Genomic DNA, 16,862 nt, shown 5'->3' with positions numbered 1-16,862 from the left:
ACCTGCTGCCTCATACCATTTGGCAGTCATTGGAACACCTAGCATCATACTGGCTCTGAAACTCACACCCGCACACCAACACCACATTTAATCAGTGACGTCAGCATCTCCCAAAGATCTCGCCCATTGGTGGAGAGCTCAGGAACTGGGGGTCCCAGGTCAGAGGGAATTGACCAAGTGGCTCACTGAGGAGGAGGAGGAGGTCAGTCTGAGACCAGGAATAGCAGGCGGTGCCAGTGAACGGTTAGTTATGAGGCTGGGGGGCGGTGGGGAACAGTACACAGCGAGGGCTAGTTTCATGTTATTCCAGTGATTTGGACAGGAATTCAGAATCATCACCTCACCACGAGCAGTGAAGCCTGGAGAATGGCAAACAGTGAGTGAGGGGGGAGGGGGGGGGGGGAGGGTGGACGGGAATAGTGGAAAGGAGGGGTCACGGGGGTGGAGGAAAGGAAGGGAAGGAGATAGCCAGAGGAGGCTGGGAGGAAACAGAAAGTACAGGAAGAGACAAGAGGAGGGGATGGGCAGGGTAAATGTGAGAGAGGGAATGACAGGAAGAGAGAATGGGAGGAGGAGGGTGGAGAATAAGGAGGAGACAGGAGGAGGACATCCAGAGTAGTTGACACAGAGAGCATGGTAAAAAAGCTGGACTGCAGCAGGGTTAGCCACTGGGGGAGCAGTGACACAGAAAGCTGTCTGAAATGATGCGTTCACGGGGCAGTGTGAAAGGATAACCAGTGACAAGGCCTCACCACATGTCAATGGGTGTGGAGTATTCTGTTGAGCCCAGGAGAACATCTGGGGGGCGATACCAAAGCGTCACCACCTCATTGGAGTAAGTCTTTGTGGGAACTGACTTGGCTCGAGCCAATCCTGGAGAAGAAAAGGAATATGTTCAGACAGAGAAACGCGCACAACGCGATTGAAGATCTTCAGGCAGCACCTTCCAAACATTCGACCACTTCCATGTAAAGGGACAATGGCAATGGCAGCAGATATACAGGAGCACAATCATCTGCAAGTTCCCCTCCGAGCCACTCACCATCATGACTTGCAAATATATTGCTGTTCTTTCACTGTCGCTGGGTCAACATCTTGGAATTCCCTCCCTAAGGGCACTGTGGGTCATGAAGGTGGGTTCAAGGTGGCAGTTCACCACTACCTTCTCAAAGGGAGGGGGGGCAGCTAGGTTAAGGCAACGAATATCGGCTCAGTCAACAAAGAACATGTCCCACAATAAAACCTTAGGACAAACGATATTCTAGAAGCTAACGGGTGACCAGCTGACACCTGGGACAATAAATCTGGAAATTGAGAGGTCCCATTTGAGTGAGTGTGGCCCCTGACAAAGCAGCACTCATGAACAACAGTCAGGTCACTTTTATATTGGAGAGCTGAAGTTGGCCACTGTTAAACTCACTGAGGTCGAAGTGGGAGGGATACCTGTTGCTGTTCAGCATTCTGTCTCAGCCTATGATCCTCACCTCAGGGAAACCAGAGACGCTTTTCTTTGACAGAGATCAGATTCTCTTCTTACTGCACATTTTCGAGGCCTTGTCCAGCTCAGCATCATCCCATGGCATGCGCGCACAAACACACACAAGAGCGCACGTGTGCGCGCACGCAACCAGGCACAAGCGTGCGCTCACACACGCAAACCCACACAAACACGCTCTCGCGCACGCACACACACACAGACATGCACTCTTCATGGGGGAGGGTGTGTGCAAGCGTGGAGGAGGGTGTGTGCGAGCGTGAGCGTGAGAGAGGGCGTGTTTGTGCGTGTGCAACTGAGAGGGTGCGCACACACACACACAAACACCCACTTGCGCACGCACACATTCACACACACACACAAACGTGCCCTCTTCACGGGGGAGGGTGTGTACGAGCGTGGGTTTGTGCATGTGCAAGTGTGAGAGAGGGTGTGTTTGTGCATATGCGACTGAGAGGGCGCTCACATACACACACGCACTCTCTCGCGTTCGCGCACGTGCACACACACACACACACACACAAACGTGCCCTCTTCATGGGGGAGGGTGTGTGCAAACGTGGGGGAGAGTGTGTACGAGCATGTGAGCATGGGTTTGTGCATGTGCGAGTGTGAGAGAGGGTGTGTTTGTGCATGTGCAACTGAGAGGGCGCTCACACACACACACACACACACACGTGCTCTCATGCGCGCGCACACACACACACACACACACACAAACTTCATGGGGGAGGGTGTGTGTGAGCGTGTGAGCGTGAGAGAGGGCGTGTTTGTGCATGTGAGACTGAGACGGCGCTCACACACGTAAACACGCACAAACACCCTCTTGCACACGCGCATGCACACACACAAATGTGCTCTCTTCATGGGGGAGGGTGTGTGCGAGTGTGTGAGCGTGAGAGAGGGCGTGTTTGTGCGTGTGAGACTGTGAGGGTGCTCACACATGTAAACATGCACAAACACCCTCTTGCGCACGCGCACACGCGCGTACACACACACACACAAACGTGCTCTCTTCATGGGGGAGGGTGTGTGCAAAGGTGGGAGAGGGGGTGTGTGAGCGTGGGAGAGGGGGTGTTTGAGAGAGAGAGTGTGGGAGCGGGAGTGTTTGTGCATGCGTGAGGGTGTGCTTGTGTGCGTGACTGTGAGATGGTGTTTTGCGTGTGACTGTGAAGAGCATGTTTGTGAGTGAGAGGGAGGGTGTGTTTGTGCGAGCAACTATGAGATGGTGTGCTTGTGCGTGTATGAGTGAGAGAGAGGGTGTTTTTGTGTACATGACTGTGAGAGAGGGTGTTTGTGCGTGTGTGAGTGTGAGAGAGGGGGTTTTTGTGTACATGACTGTGACAGAGGCTGTTTGTGCGTGTGACTGAGAGATAGGGTGTGTTTTTAAGTATGAGAGAGGGTGTGTTTATGCTTGCGAGTGTGAGAGAGGATATGTTTGGATGTGTACAAGTGAGACAGACGGTGTGTTTGTGCGTGCGTGTGAGAGAGAGAGTGGTGTGTGTGTGTGTCACTGTGAAGAGGGTGTATTTGATTGTGAGAGAGGGTGTGTTTGTGCATGTGCCTGTGAAAGAGGGTGTGTTTATGTGCACTAGTGGGCACCCTCTCTCACACTTGCACACACAAACACACCCTCTTCACAGTCACACACTCCTTCCCTCACTCCCGAACCTTCTCTCAGTCTGACTCGATTGCTGTTGTGACCTGTCACTTACCAAAGTCAGCGAGCTTGAGTTCTCCCTTATCACTGATTAGCAGGTTTTGAGGCTTCAGGTCTCGGTGCAGCACTTTACGGCCATGACAATAAGCCAGGCCCCTCAGTAACTGGAAGAGGAAAATCTACAGCAAGACATCAATACCCAACAGGTTTGTCAGAGAAAGCACAGGGAACAGAGACTGACAGACGGACTACACCCTTAACTGGGTAGACAAGAGACAGAGACAGAGCAACACCCCACAGAACTGGGTTCGGAAAGACACAGCACACTGAATTGGTAATAGATTGAAAAGGCAGAATGGCCACACGCTAAACTGGGAATAGACGGTGAGAGAGAGTGCGACAAAACAGTGAATGGGAAATACAGGCAGAGACTCAAGAGTGACAACACACCAAAGTACAGACAGAAAGAGAGAGAGAAGGAGTGAGAGTGTGAGAGTGTGAGAGTGTGAGAGTGTGAGAGAGAGTGAGAGAGTGAGAGAGAGTGAGAGAGAGAGAGAGTGAGAGAGAGTGAGAGTGAGAGAGAAACACACTGAACTGGGAATAAAGAACAACAGAGAAAGCAACAGATTGAACTGGGAATCCAGAGAGACAACCACACTAAAAACTGGGAACAGAGAGTGAGTGTGAGTGGCAACACACTAAACTGGGAATACAGGCAGACAGAGGGATGGAATGACAATAAACTGAACTGAGAAGATAAGACAGTGAGGCAGAGACACAGCAAAGACACAGAAATAGGATTTGGGGGAGAGAGAGACAATACACTAAGCTGGGAATGAGGAGAGACAGAGAGACAACACACTGAACTGGGAATGAGGAGAGACAGAGAGCGATCACACTGAAATGAGAACAGAGAAAGACAAAGACAACAGTGCACTGGGGAAAGACAAACAGAATAACAACACTCTTAACTGGGAATAGATAAATTGACAACATGCTGACCTGGGAACAGAAAAACTGAGTGAGAACCCAATGCACTGGGAACAGAGCGTGAGAGAGAGTGACTGCAAGAGAGCAAGACCGCGGCGGTGAGAGATGGAGTGACTATACACTGAATGGCGAATAAAGAGAGAGGTTGTTGCCTTGCTCACCGAGCTGGCTGGTTATCATACAGACACTTCATCACCATGCTATGTGATATCATCAGTGCGGCCTCAGATGAAGCAATGTTCCACTAGGTATTTATATGATCCGGCATGTTAAGTTGGGTTGTGTCATTTCCGGTTCTGTTCTGCATGGGTTTGTATACGGGTTCTAATTCCACATGTTTGTCGATTGAATTATGGGTCCAAAACCAGGCCTCTAGGAATTCCCGTGCATGTCTGTGTTTGGCTTGAGCTGGCGTGGTCATGTTGTCCCAGTTAGATTGATGGCCTTCATTGTCCTAGTGTGCTGAGATGAGGTACAGTTTGTTGTGTCGTTTTGCTGCTAGCTGATGATCATGTATTCTGAGGGCTAGTTTCCTTCCTGCCCGGCTGATGTAATGTTGTTGCAGTCATTGCAAGATATTTTGTAAACTACGCTGGCCCTGCATATCGTGAGTAAAAGGGTCTTTGGTCCTTTTGAGTGTTTGTCATAGAGTGGCTATGGGTTTGTGTGCCACCATGATTCCTAGTGGTCATAGGAGTCTCTTTGTCAGTTCTGGTATGTTCTTGATGTAGGGCAGTGTGGCCAGTAGCCAGGAACAGAAACAGCACATATACAAGGCCATTGCTAACAACAGATATACTGATAATGTCGTCCACAGGTATCCACTAGATAGAGAACGCCAAGGGGACCCAGTACTCAAGCAAGCCAACAACCTCATCCACAACCTGAGCTACAGGTCTTTGCGAGAACCATAAAGAGAGAGAGGCAGAGTGACTATACACTGAACTGGAATAGAGAGAGAGAGAGAGAGAGAAAATGAGAGAGAACGAGAACACAGAAATAGCAGTAGAGAGACAAAACACAGCACTGGGAAAACACAGAGATAGAGTAATAGCACTCTGAACTGGGAACAGACAAAGTGACAACATAGTGACCGAGGAACACAAAGACTGAGGGACGACACGTTGAACTGGAATAGAGACAGGCAGCGTGACGACACACTGAACTGGGAATAGAAAGCAAGAGAATGACAACACGCTGAACTGGGAACAGACGGAGAGAGACAGGGAAGCAACATACTGAATTGCAAAGAGAGGAAACAGGGTGAAAAACAGACCAAACTGGGAATGGGGAGAGACAGAGTGACATCCCTTTGTTTTCCTGACAATAGATCTTCTTGTCCTGGCATGGTGGATCCCTGGCCTGGCACGGTGATCTCCCGTCCTGGCATGGTTGCCAAATGAGGGTATGTGGTGGTCTTTCACCGGCCTGGGGCAGTCTTTCAGCTGAGTGTGCATATCTGGTCTTGAGGTGGTTCCAGAGTGGTCTCCCGGCATTGACTCCTCAAGCCTGATGCCAGCGTGGACTCGGTTGGTAGGACCATTGTTCTGTACTTATTCTCCTCTATTTTCTAATTTATTCCTACAACTCTGCAAAGCTGAACATTTTGTTTCTCCATTTCCTAATTTCCTTTCCCTGTGAACCTGTTTTGAAGAATCTGCACCTACATACATGTGTACAGAAGATGGAGCCCTAAGACACAACTCATAAGCTATTCACTAGACTTGTGTGATTGAATGTGACACTAAAGCTCATTCAAACACATTGAACTAGGAATGAAGAGGCTGACAGAAAGACAAGACACTGAAATGGGAATAGAGAGTGACAGACAGAAAACACACTGAACTGGGAATAGAGAGATAGAGTGATAACAAACTGAACTGGGAATGGAGCGGGGGTGGAGGAGAGAGAGAGAACAAACTGAACTGTGAAGAGAGAGACAGAGAGAGAGAGAGAGAAGTCGGGGGGAAGAGAGAGACAGAAAGAGATAACAAACTGAACTGGGAATAGAGAGAGAGAGAGAGAACAAACTGAACTGTGGAGAGAGAGAGTGAGAGATAGTGAGAGAAATGGTGGGGAAGAGAGAGACAGAAAGAGATAACAAACCGAACTGGTAATAGAGAGAGAGAACAAACTGAACTGTGGGGTGGGAGAGAGAGAGTGAGAGATAGAGAGAGAAGTGGGGGGAAGAGAGAGATAGAGACAGAAAGAGATAACAGACTGAACTGGGAATAGAGAGATTGAGATAGACGTAGAGATAGAGATAGAGAAAACAAACTGAACGATGAATAGAGAGAGAGACAGAGAGAGAGAGAGAAAGTGACGGGGTGGGGGGAGAGAGAGACAGAGACAGAACGAGATAACAAACAGAACTGAGAATACAGAGAAAGACAGAGAGAGACCGAATGGCCGCATGCTGAGCTGGCAATAGAGAGATAGAGACAACACACTTAATTAGGAACAGAGAGAGACGGAGGGACGACACATTGAACTGGAATAGAAAGCAAGAGAATGACAACACGCTGAACTGGGAACAGACGGAGAGAGACAGGGAAGCAACATACTGAATTGCAAAGAGAGGAAACAGGGTGAAAAACAGACCAAACTGGGAATTGGGAATAGAGACGGACAGAGTGATAATACAGTGGGCTGGGAACAAAGATAGACAACACAATGAACTGGCAATACAGAGATGGAGTGAGAATGACAGTCAGAGAGAGGGAGAGAGTGACAACACACCACACTGCCAATAGAGACAGCGACAGTGAAAACATATTGAACTGGGATTAACGACAGAGAGACACGGAGTGACAGCACAATGAACTGGGAATAGAGATAGAGAGACAAAACACTGAACTGTGAATAGAGGGCGAAAGAGGGACAACATGCTGAACCAGAAATAGAGACAGCAGAGTGGTAACACAATGAAACACCTAACAAGGAAAAGAGAGTCACAGAGCGACAACACACTGAAATAGTAATAGAGAGGGACAGAAGGAGCAACAGACTGAACAGGGAATACAGAGAGACAAAGTGATAACATAATGAAGATGGAATAGAGAGAGATATAGCAATTACACATTGTACTGGAAATAGAGAGTGAGACACAGACTGACAACAAATGGAACTGGAAATGGATAGACAAAGACACAGAGACAGAGTGGGAAAACATTAAACTGTGATGAGAGAGACAGAGACACAACAGAGTGAACTGGGAACAGAGGCACTCACAGACAAATTACATGAGCCTGGGAATAGAGAGAGACAGATTAAAAACTCATTGAACTGGGAATAGTGACAGTGTGACAACCCAATGAACTGGGAATAGAGACAGAGTGATAAAACACTGGACTGAGAATGGAGAGTGAGACTGGGAATAGACAGAGGCAAAGAGAAATACTCTTTAGAACATAGAACAATACAGCGCAGAACAGGCCCTTCGGCCCTCGATGTTGCACCAGCCTGTGAACTAATCTAAGCCCCTCCCCCCACACTATCTCATCATTATCCATATGCTTATCCACGGACTGTTTAAATGCCCCTAATGTGGCTGAGTTAACTACATTGGCAGGCAGGGCGTTCCACGCCTTTACCATGCTCTGAGTAAAGAACCTGCCTCTGGCATCTGTCTTAAATCTGTCACTCCTCAATTTGTAGCTATGCCCCCTTGCACAAGCTGAAGTCATCATCCTCAGAAAAAGACTCTCACTGTCCACCCTATCTCATCCTCTGATCATCTAGTATGTCTCTATTAAATCCCCTCTTAGCCTCCTTCTCTCCAATGGAAACAGACTCAAGTCCTTCAGCCTTTCTTCATAGGGCCTGCGCTCCAGACCAGGCAACATCCTGGTAAATCTCCTCTGCACCTTTTCCAATGCTTCCACATCCTTCCTGTAATGGGGTGACCAGAACTGCACGCTATATTCCAAATGAGGCCACATTAGCGTTTTGTACAGTTGCAGCATGACATCACGGCTCCGGAACTCAATCCCTCTACCAATAAAACCTAGCACACCGTAAGCCTTCTTAACAGCACTATCAACCTGGGTGGCAACTTTCAGGGATCTATGCACATGGACACCAAGATCCCTCTGCATGTCCACACTACCAAGAATCTTACCATTGACCCAGTATTCTGCCTTCCTATTATTCCTCCCAGAGTGAATCACCTCACATTTATCCATATTAAACTCCATTTGCCACCTTTCAGCCCAATTCTGCAGTTTATCCAAGTCTCCCTGAAACCTGCAACATTCTTCCACACTGCCCACCACTCCACCGACTTTAGTGTCATCTGCAAACTTACTAACCCAGCCACCTATGCCTGCGAAGTCATTTATAAAAATGACAAATAGCCGTTGTCCCAAAACAGATCCTTGAGGCACACCACTCATGACCTGACTCCAGGCTGAATATTTCCCATCAACCACCACTCGTTGGCTTCTTACAGAAAGCCAGTTTCTAATCCAAACTGCTAAATCTCCTTCAATCCGTGCCTCTGTATTTTCTCCAATAGCCTACCATGTGGAACCTTATCAAAGGCTTTACTGAAGTCCATGTACACCACGTCAACTGCCCTTCCAAAACGTTTCCAACAACAGACATAAGGTTCACAGGTCTATAATTACCTGGGTCATCCCTGCTGCCCTTCTTGAACAAGGGCACAACATTTGCAATCCTCCAGTCCTCTGGTACTAAACCTGTAGACAATGAGGACTCAAAGATCAAGGCTAAAGGCTCCACCTCCTCCTCCCTAGCTTCCCAGAGAATCCTCGGAAAAAATCCCATTTGGCCCAGGGAATTTATCTACCTTCACACCTTCTAGAATTGATAACGCCTCCTCCTTACTAACCTTAATCCTTTCAATTCTAGTAGCCCGTAACTCGGTCATCTCCTCTACAATATTCTCCTGTTCCTCAGTGAAAACAGATGAGAAATAATCATTTAGCACCTCTCCAATCTCCACAGGGTCCACACACAACTTCCCACTTCTGTCTTTGACTGGCCCTATTCCTACCCTAGTCATCCTCTTATTTCTCACATACCTATAGAAAGCTTCAGGGTTCTCCTTTATTCTACCTGCCAATGTCTGCTCATGTCCCCTCCTTGCTCTTAATTCTCTCTAAATTCTTCCTAGCTAATTTGTAACTCTCCATCGCCTCATCTGAACCATCTCGTCTCATCGTCACATAAGCCTCCCTCTTCAACTTAACAAGAGATACAATTTCTTTAGTAAACCACGGTTCCCTTACCTTATTGCTTCCTCCCTGCCTGACAGGGACATACCTATCAAGGACGCGCAATATCTGTTCCTTAAACCAGCTCCACATTTCGATTGTCCCCATCCCCTGCATTTTGCGAACCCATTCTTGCCTCCTAAGCCTTGCCTAATCGCATTATAATTGCCCATCCCCCATCTATAACTCTTGCCCTGTGGCATGTTCCTATCCCTTTCCATTGCTAAAGTAAACATAACCGAATTATGGTCACGCTCTCCAAATGGGTCACTGTCTCTTAAATGGGAACAGAGAGTGACAGACAGAAAACACACTGAACTGGGGAATAGAGAGAGTGATAAGATACTGAATTGGGGATAGAGAGAGAGAGACAGAGTGACAACACACTGAACTGGTAATAGAGACAGAGAGACAACACACTCGACTAGGAACCAAGGGAGACAGAGGGACAAGACATTCAACTGGGAATAGGCAGAAACAGAGTGAGAACACATGAACTTGGAACAGAGACAGGCAGAACAACTACCTACTGAACCAGCAATAGAGAGCGAGAGAATGCCAACATGCTGAATTGGGTACAGACAGAGAGATAGAGAAGCAACATACTGAATTGGGAAGAGAGGGTGACGGGGATACAGCAGACCAAACTGGGAATAGGGAGAGACACAGTGAGAACACACTGAACTAAGAATACAGTCAGACAGAGTGACAGTACGCTGGACTGGGTATAGTGTCAGACAGATGACATGAGATTTTTAAAATTTTAAATTTTAAATATTTCTCCTCAGTGTTTACTGAGGAGAGAATCATAGATGCTAAAGAAATAAGGGAAACAAGTGGGGATGTTTTGGACAGCACACATATTACCAGAAAGGAGGTGTTTGCAGCCTTTAAGCACATTAAGGTGGATAAATCCCCTGGACCTGATCAAGTCCGCCCTTTGATGTTGTGGGAGGCTAGGGAAGAAGTTGCAGAGGCCCTTGTAGAGATTTTTGCTTCATGTTTAGCTGCTGAAGTTCCAGAAGACTGGAAGGGGCTGATGTTGTTCCATTGTTTAAGAAAGGCAGCAAAGACAAGTCAATGAACTACGGGCCAGTGAGCCTGTCATCAGTGGTAGACAAGTTGTTGGAGAGGATACTGAGGTACAGGATCAACCAACATTTGGATAGTCAAGATCTGACTGGGGTTAGTCAGCATGGATTTGTGTGCAGGACACAAATCTTCGAGGGTTTTTTGAAGAGATAATGGTTGTTGTCAATATGGACTTTAGTAAGGCCCACGAAGAGGTCCCGCACGGCAGGCTAATCATGTAAGTTAGGACGCATGAGATCTAGGGAGAGCTAGCTAATTGGATTCAAAACTGGTTCAATGGTCGGAAGCAGAGGGTGATGGTTAAAGATTATTTATCGGACTGCAGGCAAAACACTGAACTGGGAATACAGAGCGACAGACGGACAACAAAATGAACCGGAATTAAAGACTGCATAGTGACCAAACAATGACATGGGAATAGAGATTGAGAGAATGACAACACGCTGAATTGGCAACACAGCATGAGAGAAAGACAGAAAAGCAACACACTGAATGGGACGGCAGGCAAAGGGGAGATTAAGGAGAGACACAGTGACAACATGCTAACTGGGAATATAGACAAAGAGGCAAAACACTGGAGTTGGAAAAGACGCACAGAGAGAGAGACAAACGCAGAGAAAGAGAGAGAGACACGAACGCAGAGAAAGAGAGAGACGGATGCAGAGAGAGAGAGAGAGGCGAGCGCAGAGAGAGAGACGAATGCAGAGAGAGAGACGAACGCAGAGAGAGAGAGAGAGGCGCGCAGAGAGAGAGAGACGAACGCAGAGAAAGAGAGAGAGACGAACGCAGAGAAAGAGAGAGAGACGAACGCAGAGAAAGAGAGGCGAGCGCAGAGAGGGAGAGAGGCGCGCAGAGAGAGAGAGAGAGAGAGAGAGAGGAGCGCAGAGAGAGAGAGAGAGAGACAGGCAGAGAGAGAGAGACAGGCAGAGAGAGATGCACAGAGACAGATGCACAGAGAGAGACAGAGAGAGAGAGAGGTGCACAGAGAGAGAGAGAGAGAGAGAGAGCGACAGAGAGAGAGAGAGCGAGAGAGAGAGAGAGAGAGCGCGAGAGAGAGAGAGAGCGCGACAGAGCAAGAGAGAGAGACACAGAGAGAGAGAGAGCGACACACACACAGACACAGCGACACACACACAGAGCGACACACACACACAGAGCGACACACACACACACAGCGACACACACACAGCGACACACACACACACACACAGCGACACACACACACACACACAGCGACACACACACACACACACACACACACACAGAGTGGCACACACACACACACACAGCGACACACACAGAGAGACACACACACAGAGAGACACACACACACACAGACACACACACACAGAGACACACACACACAGAGAGAGAGGCACACACACACACACAGAGAGAGTGGTACACACACACACACACAGAGAGAGTGGCACACACACACACACACAGAGAGTGGCACACACACACACACAGAGCGACACACACAGAGCGACACACACAGAGCGACACACACAGAGCGACACACACACACACACAGCGACGCACACACACACACAGAGCGGCACACACACACACACACAGCGACACACACACACACACACACACACACACAGAGTGGCACACACACACACACACAGCGACACACACAGAGAGACACACACACAGAGAGACACACACACACACAGACACACACACACAGAGACACACACACACAGAGACACACACACACAGAGAGAGAGGCACACACACACACACAGAGAGAGTGGTACACACACACACACACAGAGAGAGTGGCACACACACACACACACAGAGAGTGGCACACACACACACACAGAGCGACACACACAGAGCGACACACACAGAGCGACACACACAGAGCGACACACACACACACACAGCGACGCACACACACACACAGAGCGGCACACACACACACAGCGACGCACGCACACACACAGAGCGGCACACACACACACACACAGAGCCACACACACACACACACACACACACACAGAGCCACACACACACACACACACAGAGCGACACACACACACACAGAGCGACACACACACACACAGCGAGCGACACAAACACACACACACACACAGAGCGACACACACACAGACAGCGACACACACACACACACACAGCGACACACACACACAGACACACACACACACACAGCGACACACACACACAGCGACACACACACACAGCGCGACACACACACACAGCGCGACACACACACACAGCGACACACACACAGAGCGACACACACACACAGAGCGACACACACACACAGCGACACACACACACAGAGCGACACACACACAGACAGAGCGACACACACACAGACAGAGCGACACACACACACAGCGACACACACACACAGAGCGACACACACACACAGAGCGACACACACACAGACAGAGCGACACACACACACAGCGACACACACACACAGCGACACACACACACAGAGCGACACACACACACAGCGACACACACACACAGCGCGACACACACACACAGAGCGACACACACACACAGAGCGACACACACACAGACAGAGCGACACACACACACACACACACAGAGCGACACACACACACACACACAGACAGCGACACACACACACACACACAGACAGCGACACACACACACACAGTGAGAGCGACACACACACACACAGACACACACACACACACAGACACACACACACACAGAGCGACACACACACAGAGCGACACACACACAGACAGCGACACACACACACAGACAGCGACACACACACACAGACAGCGACACACACACACACACAGAGCGACACACACACACACACACAGAGCGACACACACACACACAGAGAGCGACACACACACACACAGAGAGCGACACACACACACACAGAGAGCGACACATAAAAGAAGTTAGGTGGAGAGAGTATAGGTGGGGAGGTGGGGAGGGGATAGGTCAGTCCAGGGAAGACGGACAGGTCAAGGAGGTGGGATGAGGTTAGTAGGTAGTTGGGGGTGCGGCTTGGGGTGGGAGGAAGGGATGGGTGAGAGGAAGAACCGGTTAGGGAGGCAGAGACAGGTTGGACTGGTTTTGGGATGCAGTGGGTGGGGGGGGGAAGAGCTGGGCTGGTTGTGTGGTGCAGTGGGGGGAGGGGACGAACTGGGCTGGTTTAGGGATGCAGTTGGGGAAGGGGAGATTTTGAAGCTGGTGAAGTCCACATTGATACCATTGGGCTGCAGGGTTCCCAGGCGGAATATGAGTTGCTGTTCCTGCAACCTTCGGGTGGCATCATTGTGGCACTGCAGGAGGCCCATGATGGACATGTATTCTAGAGAATGGGAGGGGGAGTGGAAATGGTTTGCAACTGGGAGGTGCAGTTGTTTGTTGCGAACTGAGCGGAGGTGTTCTGCAAAGCGGTCCCCAAGCCTCCGCTTGGTTTCCCCAATGTAGAGGAAGCCGCACTGGGTACAGTGGATGCAGTATACCACATTGGCAGATGTGCAGGTGAACCTCTGCGTAATGTGGAATGTCATCTTGGGGCCTGGGATGGGGGTGAGGGAGGAGGTGTGGGGACAAGTGTAGCATTTCCTGCGGTTGCAGGGGAAGGTGCCGGGTGTGGTGGGGTTGGAGGGCAGTGTGGAGCGAACAAGGGAGTCACGGAGAGAGTGGTCTCTCCGGAAAGCTGACAGGGGAGGGGATGGAAAAATGTCTTGGGTGGTGGGGTCGGATTGTAAATGGCGGAAGTGTCGGAGGATAATGCGTTGTATCCGGAGGTTGGTAGGGTGGTGTGTGAGAACGAGGGGGATCCTCTTGGGGCGGTTGTGGCGGGGGCAGGGTGTGAGGGATGTGTTGCGGGAAATACGGGAGACGCGGTCAAGGGCGTTCTCGATCACTGTGGGGGGAAACTTGCGGTCCTGAAAGAACTTGAACTTGGGTGGAACAGTCCCTCTTCCGCACCTACACAGGCCCCAAACCCCACCTCTTCCTCCGGTACATTGATGACTGTATCGGCGCCGCCTCTTGCTCCCCAGAGGAGCTCGAACAGTTCATCCACTTCACCAACACCTTCCACCCCAACCTTCAGTTCACCTGGGCCATCTCCAGCACATCCCTCACCTTCCTGGACCTCTCAGTCTCCATCTCAGGCAACCAGCTTGTAACTGATGTCCATTTCAAGCCCACCGACTCCCACAGCTACCTAGAATACACCTCCTCCCACCCACCCTCCTGCAAAAATTCCATCCCCTATTCCCAATTCCTCCGCCTCCGCCGCATCTGCTCCCATGATAAGACATTCCACTCCCGCACATCCCAGATGTCCAAGTTCTTTCAGGACCGCAACTTTCCCCCCACAGTGATCGAGAACGCCCTTGACCGCGTCTCCCGTATTTCCCGCAACACATCCCTCACACCCCGCCCCCGCCACAACCACCCCAAGAGGATCCCCCTCGTTCTCACACACCACCCTACCAACCTCCGGATACAACGCATTATCCTCCGACACTTCCGCCATTTACAATCCGACCCCACCACCCAAGACATTTTTCCATCCCCTCCCCTGTCAGCTTTCCGGAGAGACCACTCTCTCCGTGACTCCCTTGTTCGCTCCACACTGCCCTCCAACCCCACCACACCCGGCACCTTCCCCTGCAACCGCAGGAAATGCTACACTTGCCCCCACACCTCCTCCCTCACCCCCATCCCAGGCCCCAAGATGACATTCCACATTAAGCAGAGGTTCACCTGCACATCTGCCAATGTGGTATACTGCATCCACTGTACCCGGTGCGGCTTCCTCTACATTGGGGAAACCAAGCGGAGGCTTGGGGACCGCTTTGCAGAACACCTCCGCTCAGTTCGCAACAAACAACTGCACCTCCCAGTCGCAAACCATTTCCACTCCCCCTCCCATTCTCTAGATGACATGTCCATCATGGGCCTCCTGCAGTGCCACAATGATGCCACCCGAAGGTTGCAGGAACAGCAACTCATATTCCGCCTGGGAACCCTGCAGCCCAATGGTATCAATGTGGACTTCACCAGCTTCAAAATCTCCCCTTCCCCCACTGCATCCCTAAACCAGCCCAGTTCGTCCCCTCCCCCCACTGCACCACACAACCAGCCCAGCTCTTCCCCCCCACCCACTGCATCCCAAAACCAGTCCAACCTGTCTCTGCCTCCCTAACCTGTTCTTCCTCTCACCCATCCCTTCCTCCCACCCCAAGCCGCACCCCCAGCTACCTACTAACCTCATCCCACCTCCTTGACCTGTCCGTCTTCCCTGGGCTGACCTATCCCCTCCCTACCTCCCCACCTATCTTCTTCACTCTCCATCTTCGGTCCGCCTCCCCCTCTCTCCCTATTTATTCCAGTTCCCTCCCCCCATCCCCCTCTCTGATGAAGGGTCTAGGCCCGAAACGTCAGCTTTTGTGCTCCTGAGATGCTGCTTGGCCTGCTGTGTTCATCCAGCCTCACATTTTATTATCTTGGAATTCTCCAGCATCTGCAGTTCCCATTATCTCTTCAGAAGTCCCTACTAGCTCTGAGACAACACAATGAACTGGGAACAGAAGGAGAGTAAGTGATAACGCACTACATTGGGAATAGTGAGAGACAGTGTTACAACACTCTGAACTAAGGATAGAGAGAGACAGAGAGAAAAAACACAGTATTGGGGGTTGAGAGAGAGAGATAGAGTGATAACACACTGATCTGGGAACAGAGAGGCAGAGTGTATGGCAACACACTGAACTGGGTATACAGAGAGACTGAGTGACAACATACTTAACTGGGAACAGGGAAACAGAGTGACAATATACCGTACAGGGAATAGGGAGAGACAGGGTAACAATATACTGTACTGGGAATAGGGAATGACAGAATTACATTCCTCTGAACTGGGAATAAATAGAGAAGAACAACACACGTTAGTGGGAATGTAGAGAGAACACACCGAACTGGGAACAAAGAGAGGCAGAGACACAATACACTGAACTGGGAAGACAGAGCGAGACAAAGTGACAACATACTTAACTGGGATCAGGGAGAGACAGAGACAGAGTGACAATATACTGTATTGGGAACAGGGAGAGACCACGTGACAATATACTGTACTGGCAACAGGGAGAGACAGGGTAATAACATACTGTACTGGGAACAGGGAAAGACAGGGTAACAATATACTGTACTGCGAATAGGGGAGAGACAGAATTACATCTCTCTGAACTGGGAATAGATGGAGAAGAACAACACACGATAGTGGGAATATAGAGAGAACACACCGAACTGGGAACAAAGAGAGGCAGAGACACAATACACTGAACTGGAAGAGAGGGAGAGATTGAGTGAGAACATACAGTGTTGGAAG

At 49.9% G+C, this 16,862-nt stretch overlaps 1 protein-coding gene across 5 annotated transcripts in view; it reads right to left on the bottom strand.

Annotated features, from left to right (window-relative positions):
* Window positions 1-16,862, bottom strand: part of LOC125460592 (cyclin-dependent kinase 17-like) — a 142,095-nt gene that overhangs the window by 48,212 nt on the left and 77,021 nt on the right. For 4 of the 5 annotated variants that reach the window (XM_048548220.2, XM_048548219.2, XM_048548222.2 and 1 more), the window contains exons 9-10: window positions 3,211-3,334; window positions 753-873 (exon numbers count right to left, since the gene is read on the bottom strand). In XM_048548220.2, the coding sequence (XP_048404177.1) occupies window positions 753-873; window positions 3,211-3,334 (245 nt within the window). The remainder of the gene's footprint in view (window positions 1-752; window positions 874-3,210; window positions 3,335-16,862) is intronic. The other variant, XM_048548221.2, reaches the window with a different exon arrangement.

Source organism: Stegostoma tigrinum, chromosome 11, assembly GCF_030684315.1.
Source record: "Stegostoma tigrinum isolate sSteTig4 chromosome 11, sSteTig4.hap1, whole genome shotgun sequence".
In the NCBI taxonomy this organism is placed as follows: domain Eukaryota; kingdom Metazoa; phylum Chordata; class Chondrichthyes; order Orectolobiformes; family Stegostomatidae; genus Stegostoma; species Stegostoma tigrinum.
This window is presented reverse-complemented; position numbering and strand designations above follow the sequence as displayed.